This window comes from Diadema antillarum, unplaced genomic scaffold (assembly GCF_040938485.1).
Source record: "Diadema antillarum isolate AM-2024a unplaced genomic scaffold, OU_Dant_1.0 seq00001864_RagTag, whole genome shotgun sequence".
Lineage (NCBI taxonomy): Eukaryota > Metazoa > Echinodermata > Echinoidea > Diadematoida > Diadematidae > Diadema > Diadema antillarum.
In genome coordinates, this window is record NW_027272534.1 from 158,768 (window position 1) to 176,155 (window position 17,388).

General features: G+C 37.1%; 3 protein-coding genes across 3 annotated transcripts in view; 1 reads left to right on the forward strand and 2 right to left on the reverse strand.

Moving 5' to 3' along the window:
* LOC139712838 (uncharacterized) overlaps positions 1-792 on the reverse strand; it is a 48,362-nt gene extending 47,570 nt beyond the window's left edge. Inside the window, exon 1 of the mRNA XM_071624627.1 lies at positions 711-792. Coding sequence (XP_071480728.1) covers positions 711-725 — 15 coding nt within the window. The 5' untranslated portion in view covers positions 726-792. The remainder of the gene's footprint in view (positions 1-710) is intronic.
* Positions 793-838: 46 nt separating this feature from the next.
* Positions 839-5,197, forward strand: LOC139712834 (cyclin-Q-like). Its single transcript, XM_071624625.1, has 6 exons — positions 839-898; positions 2,414-2,531; positions 3,011-3,219; positions 3,521-3,635; positions 4,102-4,350; positions 5,053-5,197. Coding segments are annotated over exons 1-6 (780 nt in total). The 5' UTR covers positions 839-896; the 3' UTR covers positions 5,140-5,197.
* Positions 5,198-7,943: 2,746 nt separating this feature from the next.
* Positions 7,944-17,102, reverse strand: LOC139712835 (ribonuclease P protein subunit p14-like). The gene is made up of 5 exons (XM_071624626.1): positions 17,014-17,102; positions 11,786-11,947; positions 10,459-10,620; positions 9,539-9,617; positions 7,944-8,973 (listed from the first exon to the last, which is right to left on the reverse strand). Exons 2-5 carry the CDS (start codon positions 11,869-11,871, stop codon positions 8,899-8,901), a joined length of 402 nt encoding a protein of 133 aa, XP_071480727.1. The 5' UTR covers positions 11,872-11,947; positions 17,014-17,102; the 3' UTR covers positions 7,944-8,898.
* Positions 17,103-17,388: the final 286 nt, after the last annotated feature.

Sequence of the window (17,388 nt, forward strand, 5' to 3'; positions counted from 1 at the left end):
CTGCCTTCTGAAAGAGAGAAGTCAAGTGTTCTTTTGTTATGCGAAAAAAGTGAAAATATGTTGAATTTTCTGAACACTTTCTTCATATAGGTCTAGTAGTATCTAGTAGTTGTACACATGTGACATCACCACAAGCTATTCTCATCCAGCCGTGACTGAGCAGAAACTTAAAAAAAAATTTAACTTTTGAACGGATTGTCTGATTTTCCTCAAACTCTCATTGATGTGTTCTCCTAATATTGCTGCATTCATTCAACCCACATGTCTGGGAAGGTGAACTTATCAAGGGCTGCCAACTCTCGCACATTGAGCATGAAACTCACACATTTTGGTCCTTTTTCATTCTAAAACTTTATTTCATTTGCATGCATTACTATTGATCTCACTCATTTTAACTCCTAAATTATAGCATTGGCCTATGGGAGTCTCACTCTCAACTAGTTTCCAGTGTTGGCAGTATCACAGAGGACATTATGTCTTGGCTTGGCAAAATTATTTATTGGCTGCACCCGGGCCCAGGCCAAGCCAAGTACAGTACACAACTACACAGATTACAGTAGATGGGGCTAATACACGTCTGCATTCTGGTGACTTGCCGGTTTCCGCATAGCCACTAAATTTGTGGATTAGAGGACATTGAAGTGCTTAGTAGCTATTCGGTGAATTTAACATGTAGAACAATACCAATACGGGTAAATACTTGCTCTTACCAATACGCTCGCCATATTGTTGATTTTTATCACTTTGTCCAACTTATAAACAAGAAGTCGGCGTCTTCTTGCGTTCAAATTATTTCGCGTGATTATTTTGAACGAATTTGTTGTACGCATGCGTGTTGCACAAATATCGGCAGACGAGCCCCAACATCGGTGACTGATTTCTCCACAATATTGTAAATGTAAGTATGTAAATTGTAGTATAGAGATAGCAGTGTTCGCGTGTGATTACTATTAATAAATCAATGACAGATTTAAGCTGCTATATCAAATTTAGTCAAAGTTAAAAGATTTTTTATTCAAAGCTAGATGGGCTCGTAGCCAGTATTTCAGTCCCATACGTAGCAAAGCATGTTGCCAAAAAGGCAGTGTATAGATCATGAGATAACGTTCTTACATACAACCACACGTACAGGCGCGCCGCGTGGCCCCGGCCGCGTTTTTTTTTAAGACGGCACAGATTGGGGCATGGCGCGTGTTAAACCTATGGGAAAAACGTTGGGTTAGGGTTTTTGGTTATGGTTATGGTTAGGGTTAGGGTTAGGGTTAGGGTTGGGGTTAGGGTTAGGGTTAGGGTTAGGGTTTGATGGTTAGGGTTAGGATTAGGATTAGGGTTAGGTTTAGGGATAGGGTCCCCGATAGATTTTTAGTTTCCCCAATCTGTGCCGTCTAAAAAAAACACGCGCCCCGGCCCATGCGCCCAGTCGCTGGATACAGATACAGCTACAGCTAACACACAAACACATAAAGCAATTCCAATGTAACTGTTAGTTAGGGGTCTATCTACAAAAATTATCATTGCGTAAATTTGTTGACACTTGAACATCACAACGATGGAAAGTTTGAACTACTTTATTTTCTATTCGCAAAAAATCATTCTCATCGTCATTTCTCCCCACTTTTTTTTTTCTTGTCACAAACTTTCTCATCTGTTGGCTGTGTTGCAATGCAAGTTTTCTCAGAGATACAGAATACTTTCTAACCTGAGGCCTCGGGTTTGGTGCACGCGCATTCCCACCCCTCAATGGATGGTGATGTGGCCGGCCATGCCAGCCAGCCAGCCAGCTAGCCAGCCAGCCAGCCAGACCGGTGCAGCGCAGCAGCAGTCAGCGGCAGTCACTACTCTAGGCCCTACAGGAAATATTTCCTGTAAACAGTTAAGAGATCAGTGGCTGCAGCTTGATGATAGCGCTACCAAGTATCATGCATGCCTTGTATAATTGTATACGCTGTATAAATACTATACGTTCGTTCAGGCTGTGGATAGTAGGATTTTCGGTCTAGTACGTAGTGGTATTGGGCATCCGGTATCGGGCATTAGGTATTGGGCATCGGTTATCGGGCATCAAAATCTTAAGTCTTCTAGACTCTTTAACACAATGCAGGTCAAACTGTCGGCACATTACTGTACAAGATTAATCTACCTACCTACCCAAATGGATACCTATGGATGTTGAATGTTACTGAATGCAGGCTTTAAGCCTCTGTATTCAGGTCCATCATTACCAAGCACCAGTGCAGTAGATGTAATTGTTTACATGTAGTAGCCATATGGTGGCATATGATTTGAGATGTGGTAATCACTTGGGGTGAATTTAGGCTGGCCCAGCATTGCTGTTCTGAAATTCTACACAATATTCAACTTCATCTTCCCATATCAGGCAGGGTGTTAACTCACTCCTTTGTTTTTATGTTAGGTCGGCAGCTGTCATGAGTAGTATCAAAAACTCAGTGCAAGTGACAAAGACTGAAGAGCGTAAGATGGAGACAGGATGTCCAGAGAGACATAAAGAGGTCAAGAAAAGGCACTTCAAGGTGGGTACAGTAAGGAAGTTGGATGTTTTCCTTGCATACTATAAATATTGCATATGAACTTCAAAAAGGGAATAAAACACGGGTTCTGTTTTATGGTTATATTTATACTCTAATCTCCAGAAAGGAAAGAACAGAAACAAATAACAGCGTGGCAGATTCTATATCAAAGCACCTAGACAACTAATTTGTGTGTTGATAGTCTCATTGTGACTGAGATTGTAGATGTTTCATTGAGTATATTTCAAATTGTGCGACAGGGTATTGTGTCAAGTGGATGAAAGGTCTGCCAATATCAGAAGTAAATATGCAGTAAAATCCAGGGCTCAAATTGCTTACCTGTTTAAGTTTAATGAATGACAAGATCTCTTTAATTTGTTAAATCTCAGCTCAATTTGAATTAAGCTCTTGATCTCCATATAAATCTCTTGTTTTACAATTTGGTATGATATGGTATGTTGTGGTTTGTACCTGGTATGCAGGTTCTTCAATATATGATGGAAGCCGGAATCAAACTTCATCTCGAGTCTGTGACACTGGCATCAGCCTGCTCCATTTACCATCGCTTCTTCGCCGAGTGTCGGCTCAGTGACTACGACCCTTTCCTGATTGGAGCCACAGCAATCTACCTAGCAACAAAGGTGGAGGAACAGCACATCAAGCTGAGGGACATTGTCAATGTTTGCTACAGGTGGGTAAAGTTCATCCAATATGAGCAAAATGAGTCCTTTCAGTGATGTTACTCCTCCTATTTCAGGTGCTTTTGCTCCTCTTACTTTAGAACAATGAAAACAGTATTATCAAAATTTCCAGTGTTATACTCTGATATTTGCCTAATATGTATTCTCACGGATGAGCAAAAAAAAAAACTCACATTTTACTTCTTCAGTTTATTTGATAAAAGATTGCACTGAATAATTAGTAAATGCTATGATATTGACACATATGAAGTCTGTCACATAATTAGTCTTGCAACTGTCGTTTATTTGTAGAATCTTGCACAAAGATGGTACACCTTTGGAAGTCGGGAAACATTACTGGGAATTGCGAGACAGCATTGTGAACTGTGAGCTTCTTCTCATCCGCATGCTGAAATACAACCCAAAGGTAGGTAGTAATATAAATGTGTAGGATGATATGATTTTATTCCACAAATTATTCATGAAACTGTTCTGTGTGGTGGGAAACAGTCTGTAAACAGTAAAACAATAACAATTGCTTCAACATTTCAGACACATGCACACATAATGTACAGCCACTTGTGCGATGTGCTTTCATTTGGGAAAAAAAAGTACATGACGTGAATTCAAAATGCATTTGTCAGTAAGATCTGTTGTTGGGTAAAATATGCATTAATTATAGATCTGCCTGACTTTTTGCCTTTGTTTCAAAGCCCAGACTTTAAAATTGATTTTGAAGCACAAAGGGGTAACTCCTTAATATTATATGGTCTAAATGTACATTTTGTTCTCAGCTGACACTATGTTCATTACTCATATTCCTTCTCTAATCATTGATTATGTGAATTGGAATGTGTATATTTTGTACCATTGTGTATATTTGTTTTCATTAGGTAGGTGACCTACCGCACAAATATCTTGTGCACTATCTGAAGTCAATGGCCGACTGGTTTGACCCGGCGACTTGGACGCAGACACCTGTATGCAGGACGGCATGGGCCATGCTGCGTGACAGTTACCATGGTGACATCGGGCTGAGGACCAAACCCCAGCACATGGCAGTGGCAGTACTGTACTTCTCTCTGCAGTGCTATGGTCTGGAAGTGCCACTAAATACCGAAGCCAAGGTCCCATGGTGGAAGGTAGGCTGTATACTTGCATAATGCTGATGATAATCATGGTTTTTTTTTTAGAAGGTTTACTGTGCAACACAAAATTTATGATCTGTCTTATGGAATGCTAACTTTGTTGGTAATTATTGTATTGTGATTGAATGAATTATAATAGCTTGTGTTTCATTCCTCCAATGTTTTGGAGGAGCACTTCAAAAAAAATCTCAGGGTAATTTTTGCCATGCTTTTGAATACTTAATGACTTTGTGTTATTACTATTGTGCAAAGTGAGAAATGAAACATTTTGACATGAAAGACATAAAAACTTTCTATTTACCTGGTAAACAGAAATGTTATATCCAATGTAGTTAATCCCAGGAGGGGGGGGGGGGGAAGCCTTTCAGAATAGTATTTTTTTTTTTTTTTTTTTTTTTTTTAATGAAGACATTCACTTTTTCCAATTCCACAATTACAATAATGCATGGAGTAGCATATTTTTCTTTGAGTCTAGCTGTCTTTTACTACCGAGAAGCTAGATTATCCAACTCTAAAAATATGTTGCTTGTACATATGTGAACAATGCCTGGAAAAAAACAGTGTACAGATGCAAATTCATTAAATTCAAATAGATAAACATGAGAGTTTACTCACTCCGATTTCATTCAAACCTAATGAGCTAACAACAGACTTTCCTGGTATATATAATTTTTTCGTTCACTTATTTTATTGCAGGCTTTTTCTGATGACATTGATGAAGACATCATTCAAGGAATCATCACAGAATTGATGGAACTGTATGATTTAGGTGATCAAACATGACACCACTGCCAAATCATACTTTCAAATCCTATCTTTGGAGAGTTAGATTGCCCTGGACCAAGGGATTGTCACTTCATGAGACTGTTTGGATGGCATTACTTCGATGTGCTTGTAATGAAAACTGTCCTAGCAAATCTGTAGATTGCATGTCAGTGAAAGGTCAACTGAAGTGTGGTTCATTAAAGGCTTCTGTTTGCTTCACTTTAATGGGAACTCATAGAAATCTTAGTGATAAGACTTGGCAAGGTTGAATGAAATTGAGTTTTCTAAGGGATGTGTAAGTATAGGAAGTGTCACAAGTCTCATGTATCAAGTCTCCTGGCTAAGAGTTTGAATAGGACGAAAGTGGGAACCCCCCTTCCCCCCCCCCCAAAAAAAAAAGATGTATTTATGGTTTAAAAAAAAAAAATTCATTCCACAGTAGCAGCTAAATATTTTGGTTGTGGGTGCACACTTTTCTTGGGGGGAGGGGGAGGGGGAGGTGGTGGGGTGAGACACTCAGAAATGACAAGTATACCTGATTTTGCAGGAGTCTCCCTGAAAATTCAAATGTCTCTTCATGTCCCAACAGAGGGTTTTATCTTTATATATGCCTCCCTTAGTGGGGAATTACTACCCATTGAGAACTTGTAGCATTCAAGTTGTTGCTTATCGAAATCTCAGACTAGTCAGAATTTTGATGTGTGAATGTTGCCAGCTTTGCTCAATCATGCGAGAGGAAAATGAATTCATTTATTCTCCTAGAGCCAGCAACCTACAATTCATGTACTTCAATTCTTATCTGTTTTTATATAAACACTTTGTGCTACCAAGATGAACCCATACAATTGTAATTGAGGTACGATGTTATCTGCCAATGAAATGTGCCAAGACGAAACCTAACACACACACACACACACACACACACACACACACACACACACACACACACACACAAATGATAAAATAAAAGATAAATAAATCCCAATACAGTGATTATGAATGTCATGCTAAAAGATCTGAGGTGCCTGTTTGAATCTTTTTTGCTGGTGAGCCTGTTACTGTATGTTGAATGATTTCTCGTCTCATGTAGTCACTGTACTTCCATTTAAGTAAGTTAAGCACAGATTGCTTCTTTTTTCTTTTCTTTATTCAGTTGGTTGAGATATTCACCCCAAATGTGTTGATTCAGTGAATGAGAAATTATTAGTAGAACACATCAGTGGAATTTGAGGAAATCTTTTCAGACATTAATATTGTAGAGTTCTGGTGACATTCATGTGCCATTATGACTAAATAAGAAGTCGACATCAATTTGTGATGTCACTGTAATTGAATGATATGAGAGTTTAGAGAGAAATAAAATGATTAATGAAAAATGCATCTTCCCTTTATACATTACTGACACATACATGTGAAGGGTATTATATATACATGTACATGTAGTAGATATCTAGTCCTTCTGTTTTCCAAAGTCAATTAAGCACTAAAAAATGAAAATGTGGGATGACTTTTTATATTTAAAAAGTGACATTTTGAACTGTTGTAACCTTCCAATCCAGCCATGACTGCGCATAGAGTTCACCAAAACTATCAATATTTCTAACTTCTGTAACAATCTGTTCAAATTTCCTTAAACTTCACTGATGCATTCTGTTCATATTTCTATCTTCTCTGATGAAGATTCCCCCGTATGATTATTACAAATGTACTCACAAACATGACCCATGCATTCGTTCATCCATCCTCTCCAAGTGGAAAGTTTTGCACCATTAATCTTTTGTTCTCTAGTACATGTACAACAATTTTTGCTGACTGGTTACATGTAATGACATTACATGTAATACCTCAGTTACTTGTGGACAAAATACAGTACAAGAAAGTACAGTATTCACACATTCTTATTTTCCCCACAGTTATCACAAAATACACGGCATTTCCACACACCACAAAATACTGTACCTTTATGATGAATGTCTAATCTACATGTATTTCACAACAATATATGGGACAAGTGTTCATCAGCATAGTGATAAAAAGTTTGGTCTCATCTATTTCACAACAATATATGGGACAAGTGTTCATCAGCATAGTGATAAAAAGTTTGGTCTCATCTATTTCAAAACAATTCACAAGTGTACATCACCACAGCAAAGACAACCTTCTGAGAACATTATAACGAGCCATTCTACACCAATGAGTAATGAATTGGCATTCTGAAATTTATTTTTGTAGAAACGTAGCAACATAACATGCTCAAGCAAATGTACAGTACAGTCAACCTTGCCTAGGTCGAATCTATTTGGACTGTAGAAATACACTGTAGCTTCTTATGAGGGATTAAAATCAATAGAATATAAAGAGATAAGGATTTGAAAAGACCTTCAACTTGGGCGATTATTCAACTTATGTGAGGTCGACTTAAAAGGTTGACTGTACGATGTTAGTAACATGGTCCTGTGACCTAGCCGGCTCTCTCAAGGTGTTAACTATACAATATCCTGTCCAATAACTGACAAACATTTGTTTGATTTCACACATTTATTATTAGTTTGGCAGATATCCACTGTAACGCCCCATACACTGTATGTGAATTCTAGTGCCCATACACTTCAGGACTGAAAGTTCAGGAGAATGTTGGTTTTAATTGTGATTCGCTGTAATGGAGTAGAATAGAACCCCCCCCCCCTAACAAAATAAATAAATAAATAAAAGATAAAAACATATACCCATTATGAAATTAATAACATGAAATTAATTAAATTTACAAAGCAAAACATTGACACAAATATATGGATAGATGAGCCAATGCTTATGTTGCTACACTGGTAATCTGTGTAACCCATGTTTATAGGTCATGACAGAATATCACAATTTAAAGGATAATGTGATACAAAACACAATTCCTCTATAGCAGCATACCTGTGGTGAAAAGGAACAGACTAATTATTACCATACTAGCAGTAACTGCTATGTCGTACTCTACCTTTGTGTAAATTCTACTGAGATCTGAATCCATAGTTCAGCAGTCGATATGCAAAAGTGAATGCAATATGGCCACAGGGAAAGGGGCCTGAAACATTCATGCCTTTCACCCCCTCGATGTAGTGGGGTGAATGTAAGTTTACTCTTAATTTGTTGGGGAACTTGTACTAGGGGTGGGGTAGGGAATGATTACCAAGGTAGACAGTCTTTCACAGTTAGTACACATCAATTTCCCTGTGATGAAGAGTTACATAGTGATTTCTAGGGGCACCAACCTCTGCAGATCTAGAAACATACTGATGGACAGTAAACAAATATGTTTTGAAGGCAACAGTCATGTCTTGGTTTGAAAACGGGAAACTTTCATATGCTCTGCTTGCTAATTCAAGTTTTAGAAAATGAAACATTTTTCAGTGTAAAACATATTTTCTTATACTGTATATTTCATGAAGAAAATACATCCTAGTTCAAAACTTTGGATCTCTTGAAGAATGTGGCATAACTCATATTAAGTGACTGTATACCAGTAATATGTGGAAGAATTGTCTGCAACCACCTGAAATTAATTTTCTTGATCTTGTGACTGCATGTATAAAGTCTTCTCACTCATCACACTCTCTTAGCCAATGCGATGTGAACTCGGCAAGCTCCACACCTTTCTGCGAAATGCACGAGGCTAATCACATCAGCAGCATATAATAGTCTTGAAAATGTGTGTGTCAACAGAACTTTCAAGCATCCTCTCTTTTAATGAAGTCAATCTTGCAAATGAGCATGAGGGCACTGTTCTTTTCCTCAACCACAGCCGCTCAGTAATTCAAGGACCCCTTGCCTGCTGTCCACAGCCAGTGAGGAGAGATGTGGGGACACCTGTAAATGTAGAAACAAAATAAAATGCGTGATAGAGCAGGTCATGATGGCATGTGGGGGGGGGGGGGGGGGGGGGTGGATGGGCGTGGCTATAAAGTGGTTACCATTACAGCCTACTTGTGACCAAATTGTACCAATTTCAATTACAACTTTCAAAGCAAGTTATAAGGGGATGGACAAAAGAAAAATTATGCACACTTTCCTTATCACTTCAAATTTTGTTTTTGCATGTGAATGCTTTGTCAAATTTCTCTCAGCTGCCCATTAATTTCATTAATTACTTAAAACACTGTCACACAGATTGCTGGTGCAATTAGCCAATGGTAGTTCCTTGCTCGCTCCCATTCACAAAGTGGCTACCAGCTGCAAATGCATTCACCATACACTGAATCGCAGGCAAGGCAAAATGCAAACCTGATTTATCACATATCCTCTTGAGGAATATTTCCTGTATGAATTGTACAGATATCAAATGCTGTTAAATTTTAGCAGAATTTTTTTATAGTAAGGCAGCGAAAAGGTCATGACTCTGCTTCCATAGAAAACTATCATGGTAGCCGCTCACCTTGTGTACAATGAAGACACATCTCCGGTCATTGTAGTACCCGTACATGGTCAATGCACTCCAGAGTTTCACCAGTCCACTGTAAAGATGAAGATATCCCATTATGTGGATGTTCAACACACACATCTACATCTCATTTCAATACAGAAAATGTCCTGGCCTATGCACTTCCCTGAATTCACTTTTTAGCTTTAAACATTCGTTCAAAAAACAACAACAACAACAACAACCCAAAACAAACAAACAAACACTTAATAGTCTTCTTTCCTCCTCCTGATTTGCCAGGATTTGAGTTGATTTGGAGTATTTTGAGATCAAAGGTGTAAAATAATTTTGAAAGTACTGGTAGTACACAACTTTTATTCCTGAAGCACTCTCCCCATCAGTTGTAGGTAGGAAGAACTTTACATGATGATCGAATGTGCTCTAGCAATCATTTTCCAACAAACTGCATGTTATTCAATCCAGCCCATAAGATCCAGGGGATACTGCTGTTGCCCGATTTGTCAATTGTTGATAATCTAAAATGTAGTACTTTCAGTGAACCTTTTTGGCTAATATTTCACCTTTTTGCCATTGCCCAACTGATATTGTATTATCACAGCATTATTTCAGACATTTCTTATGCATATGTGTACATTTTAGAGTGAAAATCAACAGTTCTGCAGGCATATCAATAGAACTCTGCTTTCACTTTGTTGTGCAGACTTCTGTCCAAACAAAGCCACTTCCAGGTCATCACGTCATCCTGCACACCCCTTTAATGCATGAAATCAAATAACTTCGGAGAGAAAGATATACAGGGGGACCTCTTGATAACAAGCTGCTAGGGAACCACTGAAATGTCCTTGTTACATAACATTACCTCGCCATATCCGACCTTGTTATAACAAGGATCCCCTGTACTGACGACAGATTACCTGTGATGAAATCTGAGGATTGCCCGCAGGTCGTCTGGCTGGTATCTCAAAAGATCTAACGTCATGGCTGCTCCGATGTCGCCATGAAGTTGCCTTAGAGCCAGCGTGAGAATGTACTTGAAGACTGCATCTTCAATCTCTGGTGGAGTCCCTTCAAATTCTCTTACACACACACACACACATAAAAAGGAAAATAATAGAATAATTTCAAATTCACTCATTTCTTACCTGCCACATAGCAAATATCAGGCAGATATTCAACTTCCTGTACATGGTTTTTATCATTTTAGTGCAATTATCACAAGATACTAGCTATTGCAACGAAGAGTATAGAAGCTCATATAAGTCAAACTGCATTTCAAAAAGGTTGCAACCCCATGTATTATTGATATATTTCTTATTAATAGATCATAAATATATACAAGTCATTTAAAGACAAGATATCACCATCGTTCCTTTTGTCAGTCTAGATCATGATATCCAGATCATGCTTCTTTCGAAAGAATTACAAGTGTACTTGATAATTTAGAAGTTGAAAAACTCAATTAGCAATCATGCCAATTTAACACAAGGCACACATGTTCATATCTATTTCAAGAATAAACTGTTCACAATGTTTCTTACAAAGTGGTTACTAGCATTCATAAAGAACATCTACACCTCATGGTTTGTTTTGTTTTTTTTATAATATGGAACATAATACCACAAAAAAATTGAACGTTCCTCCAATAAAATGCCAAAGACCATGTACACTTATTTGTGCAACTACCAAATCATACCCGTGTGGAGTTCAAAGGTCATCATGGATGGTTGATGATGGATTAACATATTTGACCAGAATCTATCCATTTCAAGTTTTCCAGTCTAGTCATTCTGTAGTGTTCTCCCTAACATTGTAGTACAATTGTACTTCTAGTCAAAGATGCACAGTTACATTCATTTACTGGTAGATGACTAACCATGCAAATCTTTATATAATTTCAATGCAAAAAGAAAATCAAGTGTAATGAAGTTTACATCACATGAATTGAAGATACTTTATGGCTTTGAATGTGACACAAGGTCCATATCCTTCATAATAAAATCAATCCTACAAGTAATAATGAATTTTTTAGCAATAAATTGGATAAAGACATAAACCTGGTATTATGATGAAAACTGCAGTTATCAACATTTCTTTACTCTTTCAAGGTAAAGGAATTATAGGGTTGGAGTTGGTGTTAGAGCTTTAGAGTGGTAGTACATAAGGAACTCTTTTTAAATACATAGTAAAGCCTTGCAGGTTCATCATGTAAGATTTACGTAATGATTTTAAAGTCACACTTACAAGGAAATGTCCATATACATGTACTCAGTATTGCCCTTTCTCCTCCAACTCGACTCCTCATCATATTTCGGGTTCTTGTCCATCATGAGTACCACTACCAGTTGGGTCTGCTCTGTGTGGTTATAGTCAGTAGCTGTATATCTTTCCACTTCAGCCGAAGATCTGGTTGAACCAAGATTCAGGCACAAGTACATGAATATCTCTGCTCTAAGCAATATGCCTTCCTTTCAAATCAAGTAAAGTCACATTGCATAACATATGATACTGAAATGTGTTAAGGGTAAATTATACCACCCTGTTTTCAGAAAGAGGTCAGTCAAGTGCTTTTTCATTTTCCTTGATAAATGAATTATATGATAAATTCTCTTTATATTTTCTTTAATTGTATCATCATCAATGCATGACATTTATAAACTATTGTACAGTGGAAACTTGATACCAGTACCGTATAAAGAGATCTGATAAAACAAAATACCTGATATTACAAACTAGTACGTCTCTGGTCCTAATGAATTATTATTTTTTTGTGTGTGTGAATGTTTACTGACACCTGCTTAGCTACAAAAAAAAAAAAAAAATCTGATGCAAAGAACAAATTGTCTTGGTTCCAAGGATCTCATTATACATATTTGTACCAAGTTTCCATTGTAATCTTCTCATGCAGTGATGGCCACACTGAAACTCTCTAAAACTTCATAACTTTTCAATGGATTGTCTGATTTTCATCAAACTCCACTGATGTGGTGGTATTGCTGGGCAATTCCGTATGGGAAGGGCAAAAACAGCAAAATTCAAAGTTAAGTAAATGCTCTGAAATTTCAGTTTCCCGTACAGACGGATTGTTGTATTTACGGAAACAAAAAACCCTTTACCAATAACTTTCCTCGTTTTTGTTGTACACACTTTTAAAGTTGGAAGACTATTTATTGTATTTATCTAAAATCTTACAATATTAAATGAAAATTTAAAATGAAACAATTTAAATATCTCTCTGCTCTATCCATACTTCCACATCTTTCTTCCTATGCTTCAACAATCACATTTAATGAAGCATTCAGTCACTCTCATTATGATATTTTTTGGAGAAATGTTCAAAATCTACTGACAAATTGACGTAATTCCGTTACCATAAAATTGAAAAAAGTTTTCTCCTGAACAAACTAATCACTGATTTTTTCTCCACTTGTAAATTTTTTCTCTACATGTGACTCCCTGAAAAGTCACAAAACATTTTGTGAAATATCTCCTTCAGTTCTTCTGTAATTGTGGTAACGGAATTACATGGTAACGGAATTACACACACATCTAATATGGAAGAGAATGACATATCCTACTTTCATGCCAATATGTATGTGAACTGTTCATGAAATAGCTTCAGGGCATTATTATTGAGCTTAACAGTGTTGGTGATTGGCAGTAAAGGAGTGAAAGTTGAAATATATGTATGGTATGATACACTGACATGACTCAGCATAGTGTAGCTGGATGCCTCTGACAGTGAGTCCTGACATCAGGGTACACGCTTGACAAGACTTCTTGTGCTGAAAGTCTCCTCCCTTCCTTCACATTTTCTCATGTACAAGAACTACACGTGTACATGGAGACTGTGCTAACTGATAACTTTATAAGGTTTGCTACAGATACTCATTCTCAAATGTTAAAAATCATACTGAATTTTGAGATATCAATTTGTATATTTTCTTGCTAAAAAGTCCATGGTTTCATACAAAATCTAAGTATAGTGATGAGGGACTATTGAATGGGTGTGATGCAGCATAAATTGAACAAAGTTACAAAGAAGAGGAAGGACATAAAATTTATTTAATAGGAAAAGAGAGCACTGCTACTGACAGAGAGAAATGAACAGGATAATTTTTGTGAGGAAAGATCAAGAATTTAAGAGAAGGATCATACACAATGTGATAGAAGTCATTACTTGACACGGGATGCCCACTGAATGTGACACCTTTGATCTTTCTGTATGCTAAAGGCTTTATTATCACCAAGTCGATAGTCTGACCTTTTATTGAACATGTCATGTTTTCATCCTCAAGTCCTTTATCTTTAATGGTAAGTGTATGACTATGACCTTCTTTCATTTGTTTCTTAGATCTTTCCTCCACAGAGACATTATTTTGATTTTCATGCCCATTTGATACAGAGCATCTGCTACCCTTTGAAATTTTTCTTTAATCCTTTCTTTTTAAAAGGAATGAAGACAAAAACACCATTTGTGATGAACATTTACCCATTCAGTAATTGTGATACAGCTCTAAAATGTAACATTTAGTCCTATACTTTCCCATCCTAAGAAGATTTTAAATATTAAAGTCAATGGGCTTCTGCTTCTACCTTTACTCTTCATGTTACCATTTGCTGTACAATCCAGTTTCCTTTCATACAAGTGCCATTACAGTGTATTTTATAATTTGCTTTCAGGCAGTCAAAATACAACTTACCGCAAAAGAGAAGATGCACACTTCTTGTGAGTAAATATATGGCAACACTCAGGATGAGAAAATAGACAAAGTCAAAGAAGAAAGACAAAGACAGGAAACTTGTAGGAAAATTATAGGCCAAGTCATGATTGTGTTTCTGAAGACGTCATTTGGAAATTTTGTGTGGTCAGAAGTAAATACTAACATTATTCACAGGTTGATTAATCTAACTCTAACACAGTGAGCTGCAGATGAGGCCCTCTTACCTTTCTATGAATTACTGTAACAGAATTTGGTGGACTCACTCTAATGGTTCAAAAAGTTGTAGTTTGTTAAAGTTATTTTGCTGTTTTCTATTTCCTTTTAGTTTAGTTCATTTTATTTTGGTGGGCTTAAGTAGGACTAAAGGGAATTATCAAATTATGCACTACATTATATACCAGGGGGCAACTTCAGCTATTAGTAAAATGTCACAAGTTTTTAGTGATTAATATATGCCACAACATAGATAATAATGATTAAGCACTGGTGCAGTACCATAATCATATAAGAAAATTTTATTTTCTATTTATGATTGAATTGTAATTTGTTATATTTGTCATTGAACCACAACTGCATCTTTTCACTTAACAAATTAAAAGTTTCAAGCATCTTTAGTGTTCATAAAATACTTAATATTAAACATTGTGTTCAATGATGGGGCTGCACACTGTGCTCTTGCACTGTAAATTGGCACTTTATGATTTAGATTTAAATTCAGTGTCAATCCGGACAGTTTTTCATTATTTTCTTATGCATGTGCACATAATATTTATGTACAATACTTGTAAGTAATTCACATATATTGTCAATTATTGGCATATTTAGGAAGAAGAAAACAGAGAAATCTGTCTTGCATGATATCAACAAAAGAAATACAAGAAAATTTGAGTATTGTTGACTGGATTTATAGAATTGTACTTGTGTAGGGCTATTCTAGCGTAATTCCGTTACCATGTGTCTTAGATGTCATTTACCTGCAGAGTGTGAAATTCTTAACTTGAAAGTAGACAAATTTTGATGGATGTGGTACTTAGAAGTTACGAGATCTTGATTGACATAGTTACGACTTCAAATCACAGTAGTTACACGTGTAGCATGAACATTTTATGTTTTTTGACAATAAAAACTCATTTGGCACCTATACACTTGTAGCAGTTCAAGGTCAAAGGCTAGAGAGTACTTCTTTAGTGGTTATATTATAGCTAAAGGCTTAAACAATCTTTATCAAGACATTTCAGAATACATGAGTACCAAGAATATGTATTTTTTCCAGTGTATTTCAGAAGGCGTAATTCCGTTACCATTTGTGTAATTCCGTTACCACTGACTTTACAGGGAAAAAGCGTGCTGCTTGGAAAATGTGATGAAATATTTGAAAAACAATACAACTGAATTGAAGTCAACACAATCAAAGATGAAATCAGACAACAACCTACAGTGTATGTGTTATAGATTTCAGAGAAACAACTCCCAAAGTCAGAGTTGAAGTTGTGACTAAATTCTCTGGTAATTCCGTTACCATCGCACATAGACCTCCTTTGTAACCAACCAAGTGAGAACATTTAACAAATTTGTATTTGGGGTGACAGTGTGAGTACCTCTGCATCTTTTAAATGTATCAAGAGAAGGCAAAGTAATCAATCCTGTATACAGGGTGAAAGAATATGAGCCAAAATTCTCTGATTTGTAATTCCGTTACCGCGGATTTGCCCTGCTGCATTATAAAGCCTATTAGAATTAGAATGATTTGGATTTTGTTTCCATATTTACATTTAGGCCCTATGACCCCATGACCTGAATCCTTCAAATGACACTTAAAATTATTTTCATATGAATGTAGGGGTCTATGTATCTTGAATTCCACAAACACAAATTCCACCAAAATCACAGGACATACTTTAATATACCGTACTACAAGTTTAAGTTACTCAGCTTGTTTTTTCAATCAATCACATAAAGTTATAGAACCAAAGCAGTCATCAGGCGTTGGGGTATTGACAATGAGTTTCACGTCATTGCTCAGAACAGCTCACTCTTCGGGAGCACCATGATTGCGGCATACGCTGCTTGCATGCACACTCTGAAACTTATGTTAGCCTTCTAATATTATCTTGTATCTATGAACATACTGCTGGGGTTTACATCTAACTAGCCCGACCAGACGCTGTAAGTACGCTGTGCGAGTAACGTCGACTACGTACCTACGTACAGCGACTGGGCTGTGTATAGTTAAGATCTAACATGTTCGGCCTATAACTTTATGTTTTGTATGTTTGTTTTATTTGTTTTGTTTTTCTTTCCCTGTTTTCTCCTCTCTCTAGACCTATAGACTATTTGAATTTTTTTTTTTTTCAAATCATTGTTTATAAGTGTCCCCTCCCCTGGGCCCGGCCCTGGACACCTGTCTACTAGTCTGTCCGGAGGAATTTTCTCTTCTTTTTTTTTCAACTTTTACTTTTACAGCTTTCCTCCGTAGACAGGAGGGGATTCCGGGAAGCTGAAGCCAGAATTAGTGGTCAGTGGAACGGTACTTGTTGTATCAGTATTTAGTAATTTAGTGACAGTCGCCGCTGAACATATCCCCAACCAACGACAACATAGAGTAGCAGAGATTTACAAACCGACCTTTCGGTCAACCCTTCCCCAGCTGTCCCCTTAATAATCCCCTAGCCTTTCCACATGACTAATCATTGTTAATTGCCATTTTGCCAGAATATAGAATAACATGTCACAGCACAGATCACTCACCACACAATGCTTACAACATTTAACACCACACCTGCACCGAACGCCGAAGCATTGCCATTGGACCAGCAACCGCAGGCTCGTACTGGACACTGATACAAATACGGGCCGCTGCTCTGGGGGACAGTTGGTGCTGGTTTAGCGATGGCTGGCTGCGCTGGCAATGCAGGTCACGCTGCTGGAGCTGCAGATGCTGCGCCTCGCTTCACCTGTCGAGTGCAATGATAAGTGTTTGCTGTACAGTCTATGGAGACCTCGAACAATGTAATGAAATATTAATTCGTTAAAAAAAATTGTTAAGACAAATCTATGATTTTTATATTTTATAATAACTGCATTATCGACTTTTAAGTTTATAGTTATGATTTGATATACCTT

What these genes read in the sequence shown, in the direction of transcription:
- LOC139712835 (XM_071624626.1), bottom strand. Translation starts at nt 11,871, where the DNA reads ATGATGGACAAGAACCCGAAATATGATGAGGAGTCGAGTTGGAGGAGA. An exon ending in ATCCTCAGATTTCATCACAG is followed by an intron (nt 9,618 to 10,458) that starts GTAATCTGTCGT and finishes TCATCTTTACAG; the next exon opens with TGGACTGGTGAAACTCTGGA. An exon ending in GTGTCTTCATTGTACACAAG is followed by an intron (nt 8,974 to 9,538) that starts GTGAGCGGCTAC and finishes CTACATTTACAG; the next exon opens with GTGTCCCCACATCTCTCCTC.
- LOC139712834 (XM_071624625.1), top strand. An exon ending in TCAAGAAAAGGCACTTCAAG is followed by an intron (nt 2,532 to 3,010) that starts GTGGGTACAGTA and finishes CCTGGTATGCAG; the next exon opens with GTTCTTCAATATATGATGGA. An exon ending in ATTGTCAATGTTTGCTACAG is followed by an intron (nt 3,220 to 3,520) that starts GTGGGTAAAGTT and finishes GTTTATTTGTAG; the next exon opens with AATCTTGCACAAAGATGGTA.